At 34.3% G+C, this 8,986-nt stretch overlaps 1 protein-coding gene across 1 annotated transcript; it reads right to left on the bottom strand.

Moving 5' to 3' along the window:
* On the bottom strand, window positions 1–8,225 carry LOC143582783 (uncharacterized). Its single transcript, XM_077065271.1, has 15 exons — window positions 8,132–8,225; window positions 6,169–6,565; window positions 5,499–5,670; window positions 5,277–5,416; window positions 4,150–5,176; window positions 3,926–4,026; window positions 3,686–3,830; window positions 2,806–2,874; window positions 2,676–2,721; window positions 2,233–2,597; window positions 1,359–1,438; window positions 1,144–1,279; window positions 852–1,041; window positions 597–679; window positions 1–237 (listed from the first exon to the last, which is right to left on the bottom strand). Exons 1-15 carry the CDS (start codon window positions 8,163–8,165, stop codon window positions 106–108), a joined length of 3,117 nt encoding a protein of 1,038 aa, XP_076921386.1. The 5' UTR covers window positions 8,166–8,225; the 3' UTR covers window positions 1–105.
* Between the last annotated feature and the right edge of the window lie 761 nt (window positions 8,226–8,986).

The raw sequence follows: 8,986 nt of genomic DNA on the forward strand, positions 1-8,986 counted from the left end.
AAAGAAAAGATTTTCGAATGGGCGGAACAAGAAGCAAAAGATGCAACGCCCCGAAAACCATATATTCAATTTTATAACAATGAAAGCGAGATGAGGATGATGATGCTACTCTTCAAGAGCTCCAAACTTTTGTTTTTCATCATGCAACTTTTGGAACACAACATCCATTTGCGGGAACGCTGACATCAGCAGCAGCTCGAGAAGGTCAAGGGAGAATTGCTTTAGGCAAATGGACGACTGACATAATAAGGGGAGAAACAATTAGATGAGAGTTATATAATTGCAAAATATGGTCAAAACTCAAAAGGTGTTGAAAATGGGTCGGTTGGTCAGATATTATACGTATTATTTTTGTTTTTAGAGAACGAGAGGTATTATATGTATTATTTTGTTTTGTTTTTTTTTTCAATAGGTTGTTATTATAAAATTTGGGTTTTAATTTGAACGAGCCAGTTATTGAGTGAGCCATAATCCCAATCGACCCATTTGTATTAAAATGGGTTGAAATTGCTAACAAATGTAATATAGATGTGATTAATCAAACTTATATTCATGTCCTGATGTGAATTAAAAATAAACATATAGTTGAATCTCACCTGTATAAAGTAATAGACATCTTTTGCACACTGATCATACTGCTTTCGCCCAAAAAGACTTACAACAGCTGCGGGTGCTTTATCTGTGCAATAAGATTTTCCTATCAGGCATTTTTAATAATGCATAAATTATGATTGCAAGTTAGTTGCAACCATTAAAAATAAGATTTCGGACAACTTTTAACTCATTTGATCAGTTCTCTTTGAAGCCAGGTATTCAATTTGGCCTACTAAGTTCATAACAAAATCAATTACCAATCATTAGTTCATAAACGAGTTTAGAACGCCTCTGAGCTTCCTGTTCTTGAAGCTCTTCTGGGGTCAACGTTTCCTCTTCTGCTGATGAGGGTTGACCATTACGTGAATCGTGGGCCACCTTTGGAGATGGGGTTGGTTGTTGTCTCCTTGGGTGCTTTGTTATGAATATTCCATCGGGCCAAAGTATCTAAGCAGAACATATAGAATTAGTATTTAAAAGTTAGAAGCAAACCAGCAGTAATAGAAGTCAACAGTCAACACCATAGAATTAAAGGTTCTTCACTATAACCTGTTCAAGCCGCTTGATTCCTGAAGCAACAATCGAGCCCCTACGTAACAGTTGGATTTTAGCAACTAACCAATCATCAAATGCATCTGACATGCCCAACTGTAAAACCTGCTTCGCCACCCAGAAGGCCTGCCTCCTGGTCAACAAAAAGAATAAAAAATAATATAATAAAATATCCAACTCTTATGATTGTAACTGATTGACATGATTAATACCTGACCCAACCACCATCCTGAAGCTGAAAAACAACATCAACAAGATCCAAGATTGGTATACTCAAATTTGGTGGCACCCACTGCATCATAAACAATAACAAACAAGTAATTTTAGACCGCTTAAGCACAAAACAAGCTGAGGCAATTCGACACATTGTACAGTTGTGCCTATAGAGGAAATTTCTCATAACCACCATGAGGTGGTTGGTGGTAAAAAACGGTTATTAACATAATCATGTTCATCTGGTAGTTAAGAAACGGTTGGTGGTGATTTTAATTTTAACTTTTCTTTTTAATTCAGTAAAGAGCTACCCTCTTAACCATAGAGCCATCACCTACGGTTAGCAAAAGCCAATAAAAAAATTTAAGCTTAGAAAAAAACTGTAAATGAACCGCACTCCGGTGAACATTTCATCAACCATCCGGCCGGAAGTTCGTTATTAACGAACATGAACAAAAATTGTTGTTCATTTAGTTAAACGAGCGAGCGTGAGCACGTGTCACGTTCGTAAACATTCGTTTAGGTTCGTTTTTTAAACTCGCTTATGTTCATCCGTTCGTTTACATTCATTTATGTTCGTTAAAGTTTTTTGGCCTATTATAAGTGGTCTACTTTTAATAAATTTTTAGGCCCAACACATTGCTCTTCACATTAAATAACTGGTTTTAGCTCAGTGATGTACGTTCATCTATGTTTAGTTATGCTCGATCATTTATATGTTACCGAACGAACATATACGAACACAAACATGCTCACTTTCTTAATGAATGAACACGGACAAGAAAACCCCATTCGTTTAATCGTTCGTGTTCGATCATTTGCTCATCTTAAATGAATGAACACAAACATGCTTCGTTCATTGACAGCGATTACCTCACTAGGGAGTACTGAATCATCATCATCATCTGAAAGCATTTCAGATTTTGCATGTGATTTATGGTCTTCCATTTTCCTTGAAGACAGCCCCGCTTTTACTGTTGAAGATATATTATTTGGAACAATAATATCAGGGTCGCTATCAGAATCTTCAGATGGCTTTACGGGCTTTCCAAGAGAAAAAGTTACATTCTTCCCAGATACTTTTGATCCATCAGCTGTATAACTATGTTTAGTTTCCGATAAAGAATTCTTTATCACCGAGTCTGAAAGTTCTCTTTTAGAACGTAAGGGGTCACCTGCTGTTCTAACACCAGTACCGATATCTGTACCCTTTTCACGAACAGTTGTGGCTGAATTAACTGAAAAATAGATATAATATGGTAAATACAAGGAAACAGAAGCATTGTAGATATAAAAGTTGTTTAACTAAAGCTCACCTGATAGTGTTTCAATGATGGATATAGAGTTCGAGAAACTATATGTCTGCAATGAGTAACATGTACAAGTAAGAATAGTTTTACAAGAACATATAGCTAATATTAGCTATAGATAAATCACAAGTCAAACCTGAGAGTCAACACTAAGAAAGTCCCAAACTTCAATGCATCCAGATATAGTTGGCAACTGCATAAGTCTCTATGAAACAGCAAGAAATACATTACGGAAAAAATAGCAGGAATATACTCCTATATGGATCGCATTTATAGTACAACTGGTAAATTTAAGAATAAACGTTTGTATTAAGCATTAGATGAAAAAAGCTAGCATTTACAGGTGGTTTTCTCAGTTGCCATTTTTTAACCATAACTTTTCACCTTTGCTTATATTTAAAAAAAAAACACTTCATACCAAAGGATGCAACCACTACTGATTCAACTAAAATTTTCAAATATATAATACTAATGAGGTACCTGACAGATTATCCAAAATGAAAATATGATATGTCCAAGATAAAAACGACCTATCTAAACCAACAATGTTTCTTGATCACTTGAGGATGACAAACATTTAAATGAAGTAGTTGAAAATCACAAATCTGGCCAAAAACATACTGAATTGTTTTCATTAAAGTCACTCGTATACTGAAATTACCCTATACTACACCACACAAGTATGTATCTAGGTTTCATCAGTGTCACGGCCAATAACATGCCTGATGACAAAAATACCCTCAAGATTTTTAATAAGACAACAATACCATTGCATAGAGCTATTAATAACCACTGAACCAATGCAACAAAGATAGTGTGTTTTTGTCATATTATAATATTCCGGCACGTTTTTAGCTAAATTTGGTATAAACATAACTCAGATACATACTTTAGTAGCCTATGAAGTAGTTCCAATAAAAAGATAACAGTAATGGAAAAAAACAACAAAAGCTGAATAGAAATGCTTTATATATAGTGAATCAAATTTAGTAATCCTTGAGAAAAAAATGTGTTACCTTCAAATATATATTAAGAAGTTGGCAACGCTCTTGAATAACATCCGCATCGAGTCCCGTAGACAGAAAATGCTTCGGTGGGAGATGAAGATTATACTCTGGATATTCCTTCAGACGCCGGTGTAACTCCTCAAAATGTCGAAACCTGCAAACATGCTTATAATTGAGTTAAAAAAAAGTAGCAATGATTAAAACTTTTAAAAGCACCAAAATAACTGTAGTATGGCACATATTCAGCACCTTCTTTTAATAGACCAGCTGACATTGTTGATGTCTGTAACAGAAATGGGATAAACAGCAAATGTTGTAGAGCCGCTTTTCACAATGTTGGCACCCAGCACCTGCAATAGCAAATGAATTCTATCTTTCATATGTTACCCATGGGTTAAGATTAAAAATGATACAACACAAGTTTCATATTTAGAAAAACATCTATCTAATCAAATAAAAAGCAAGTTGTGTACCTCACATCTTAGACTAAAAATCGAGTCATCAAATGATGAATGTTTTTGGGCATTTGTGGATGAATTTGAAGGGAAAACAGATAAATTACTTGTACCGCTATTGGTTCTTCCCAATGAGTCACCACCATCAGAGTCACCACTAGAATCACCAGATTTTGAATTACCTTTAATAGGACCCAAAACATCATTCCCCTCTTTAAGTAAGAAACTTTTTCTTTCAAGTTCTTGCCAGACATCCTGTTGTCTGCTAACCCTTGACCTTTTTCTCCCCGTGGAAACATGTTTTCCTCTTTTCTTCATTTTTTGACCTTCATAACTTTCAAGTGGATGATGAATGTGAGTAACCGACTGATTTCTGTTACCTTTTCCATCCCATACTTTAGTTCCCGGTGAATTTAAACCCGTGATGTCACTATTGTCTTCATCTTCACTAGAATAATCATAGATGTTTCTAGATTCGTCCTCGTCTTCATCTTCCTCATCAGAAGCGATCAAAGGAGGGTGTGCTGTGTCATGATTGACTTTTGTGATGCCATATGCCGGTTTATATGAGGCCAATGGTTTTGACAGGTGGACGAAGTTTGCTGATGTGTAGGAAGTATTTTGTGTGGCTGGTGGCTTGGTTAAAGGGTTCATGTTTTCTTTTGTTTTGTAGTTTCTACCTTTAGCCCACATATTTTCAATATTCTCTGGAGCTAATGTTTCGGTTTTTCTATGCGAAACGATGTCTAACTTATTACCCCATTCACCACCCGAAACGTGCTTTCGGGTATCCATTAAAAGCAATGGTTCTTTTGAATGATGAGTGGTGGTGGTGGTGACATTGTCTAGAGAAGAATCAGAATTTTCTTTTTTTAATGGTGCCAGCTCAACACCCTTGACAGATGGATCTATTGACATAGATAGTTGAGTTGACATTTTTGGAGACCCGTTTGACTTTGACTGTGAGTTCACTTGGTCAACGTTAGCTCCTTTATTATTCTTGCTTGCTGAAATGACCACATTCTCAATCCTCTCATTAATAAACCTAAAGCCAAAAGTGTGAGAGAATAAAGAACATGATAGGATTAACTAAAGGTGACAAAATCAAACAAAAAAAAATAAACTAAAATAACTGAAATGATAACCTCGGGCTAGCTAAATTCACAACCGGTCGTATAACTGCGCGCGCGAGAAGTTCCCTAACTATATATCGAAATAAAGAGCACTGCAGATCCTCGGGCCTGAATGTAAGAGTGATGAAACCATCCATAATATGTTGTAGAACCTACAAAATAATAGAAGAATGTCATAGATATTTATCATAATTCCATATGCATACAATATGAAACTCAAAATATCATAAATACCTTGTGCTCGGCTCCAGCAGAAAATAAAGCAGGGTGCAATTTATTTTCAGAATAAAGCACAGCTTTAAGTTCTAAGTCCCGTTGTGCAAATGTCAGAGATTGCTGCTTCATAATCTTCGTCTGACATGCACGAAAAAGTTCCAAATGGGTGCAAAAAAGTTTGATAATGTCCCTACAAAGTTCAGAACAAACAAATTAGCGTAAAAAGGGAATCTTTTTAGAATATGCACGCACAAATAAAACTTCCCTCCAATGTGTACACTAACCTTTTAGTCGGTTCACATACATTTTAGTTACATTTTTTGTTATGTTTAGTATATAATTATTTAAAATTATTGATAAGATACGACCCAACTTATCAAATATCATATATCAATATTAGGTTCATTTTAAAAAGTACTGATATAAAATTATAACATGTTTTACACAAATTAGATATTAATTTTATTGTATAAAGTAGCAATTATATGAGCTAATTCAAATATGATAAAGGTATAAAGTAAAAGCAGATTAATTCTAAGGGTTAAAAAAGAAGACCTTTTTGGTTTTAAGTTTAATGAATCCTCCAATAGTGTAAAAAGTGTTAAAAAAAAGCATCCAATGTACGCATTGGATGAGGTTGATATTTTCTATTTTTTATATTAGTAGCAATTATAAAAATTAATTCAACCTTGTCAGAAGGTCAATAAGGTTGATATTTCTCACGCGGCTAGAGAATTCACCCATCACCCCATTGATTATCAGCACCAGCTCATCCGGGGCTTGTTTGTCAGGGGTAACTTTTGAATACCAAAGATCAGTGACCCATTCGGACACTATATGTTTGGTAAACTGGTCTATTGCATCCTCAACAACAGGAGAGTTGACTTTTCTTCTCCAGTCAGACTTTCCTGTGAGAACTTTGGGCTCCAAAAACGGTTTCTTTTGAGATAAAGCATTTTCTGAGGCTTGGTTTTTACTATATGATGCAGCTTTCCTTCGGTTTTCATAATCCAAAGTAAAATAACGAAGAAAAATAATTAAGATGAGGGCGGCAGGCAAGTTTATCAACACCGAGGTGCTTGTCACTGAAATAAATTATAATATAAACAAATCAATACATGCGATCGCATCATAAATCCAAAACAGGAATAGATATCTAAGAGAATCCCAATTAGTAAACAACAATTTTTTTGTGGCAAGATTAGCTCATGCCATGCTAGTGCTTGTTGTCTTACTTTCCATAAATAAATGTAGAACGATACCTAAAGTCTAAAAAAACTAAAACGATTCCAGTAAAACTTTATTACTTAAGTGTTTGCAATATTTGTATATTAACAGGATGACATCTCATAACCATGCAATAGGATCCTTTTGGAGTCCAGTAATCAGTATACAGGCGATGCCTATTTTACGGGAAGATAATGTGTTTGCGTGTGTAGAGAGAAAAATTTAGTGCAAATATATTCGGGTAATAAAATCTTGGTTACCAAAAACATGCAAAAAGACAGTAACAAGCTTTACATTTCAAACAATTTGGCGTGCCACATGCATCAAAGAGAGTCTCAAAATAAGTATATGAATACAAACCAGGAAAATACATAACTGCATAACTAGTTTAGAAAATATATTGAAATTTAATGCATATAGTTTTGCATCCTTATCAGCTTTACTTTTGAGAAAGTATAGAAAAAAAAGACAGAGAAATGGAAACCGACTCAAGTATCTGCTTTATTTCATAACTTTAACATTAACATCCAGAAAATGACGCAGTTGGAATGCAAGTAAAAACACTTGTGAAGTGTCTGTCTCTTAATCTCCCTTAGCTTCACCAAAATCTGATATGGCAACAACATCATCTACCTAATACCCTGTCACCTCACATGAATTCCAGTTGTAGAAATGACCTAATTCGTTGGCATAAAAGAATCTCTTAATGGTTCTGTTACATATTATTGTGCTATATCATGGAGATAATTTACCACAATTCTTACTCGGCAACACATGCATAGTAAGTATAATATATAGCTACTAGTTATCATGTTCATGTTCCCCATTTCCTAGTGACTCAAAGTTGAAATCAGCAATATGTGACTGAATTTCCATTTTGTTTGTTACCAATAAACTTGTAACATGATGTGATTCTGATGAATCGATGACTAATGGCAATACAATAACATGAAGGTTAAAATCGATATGTTATCGTCTGTTTATGCGCTTAAATAAAGAAATCCTAACTAGGTTTCACTAACTCCACCTCACTGAGAAAACACATATGTAAAAAAAAATTGTCAACAATCAATAAACTCATACGGATCCTGAATTAGCGAAAGCGAATTGAAGAAGGAAATAACTTAACTACATTATAAATCATTACAACTATGTATCTTGTTTTGCAAGGTAAAGTGAAATAAGATGATCTTCAATTTAAATAGAAATTATTAAAAGAAATACAGCAAACAGTGAACAGTTAGTTAGCCTATCATTATTCATAAATAAGAACTGCAATCTAATTAACAGAATATGATCTCAATTATCGATCTAAACAGCACAGTAGCAGCCCTAAATGTACAAAGTAACAAGCAAACATATCTGATATATAAACAAACAATTAAGCACAATTTGCGAGCATAATTTGAGAATTGAAAACTTACAAGACATGAGATAGGAGAGTCCAACAACGCACATGGACAGGAACACAATTCGCTTCTTCGCCTCATCCACAAGGTCCCGAGCCGTCACCTGTTGCCTGCCACCGCCGGTGCTGCTCATTATTATTATTATTATTATTATCACTCCGATCAATCAATCAATCAATTCTCACATCCCTTGCGTAAATTCAACAGAATCGCTAGCTTTCTACAATCGCCGATTCAACAATCATTGATCAGAAGGTTCAATTATTGATTGGCGAAAACAGTTGAAGAAGATCTAAATTTTATGCAATTGAATTGAATTGGATGGATCCTGTGTTAGGTTACGAGAGTGTGCCGTCATTCATCTTCTCTTCTTAACTCTAACTCGCCTTAAAAAAAATGGCTGGAAGAGTAGAGTAGTATTTAGGTTTTTCTTCACTTTATTTATTTCAACTAGTTTTTTACTTTTTAAAATTTTTTTAACTTTTATGATTTGGTAGGAAACAAATGTTGATGTTGCCCTATGAATTTATTTACGAATTAACTTTAACTTAACTCACACTGAAATAATAAAGTAAAAAAGAATTATGACCATGGGTTCACATGTTTTAATATGATCTCAATCGTGTTTTACTGTAATAGGCCTTCGATATGAGGTTTTTTTCTTTTTTTGCTATTTTCTCAAGATCATATTACTTGTTTAAGCTTCGTCACATCTCGGGTTCAAACTTATCATATTTGGGTAATTTTGTGTGTTCGTTTTTTCGATTTTTACACTCTTGAATTTAATTTAGGTGGTATTTTTACAACGATTAAAACTTTTAATAATGTTGGACTAGTGATATTAACTCTTTGTCTTTACTTTCTTGGATT

This window comes from Bidens hawaiensis, unplaced genomic scaffold, assembly GCF_021521415.1.
Source record: "Bidens hawaiensis isolate Kalapana, Puna unplaced genomic scaffold, B.hawaiensis_p1.1 tig00031978_1, whole genome shotgun sequence".
Taxonomy (NCBI): Eukaryota; Viridiplantae; Streptophyta; class Magnoliopsida; order Asterales; family Asteraceae; genus Bidens; species Bidens hawaiensis.

Bases quoted from the DNA above. Each gene is read 5' to 3' on its own strand.
- LOC143582783 (XM_077065271.1), bottom strand. From the start codon at position 8,165: ATGTGCGTTGTTGGACTCTCCTATCTCATGTCTT. The intron at 2,875-3,685 runs GTAACACATTTT...GCTGTTTCATAG, and splicing joins TTCTTAATATATATTTGAAG to AGACTTATGCAGTTGCCAAC. The intron at 1,280-1,358 runs GTATTAATCATG...TTTGTTGACCAG, and splicing joins CAGGATGGTGGTTGGGTCAG to GAGGCAGGCCTTCTGGGTGG.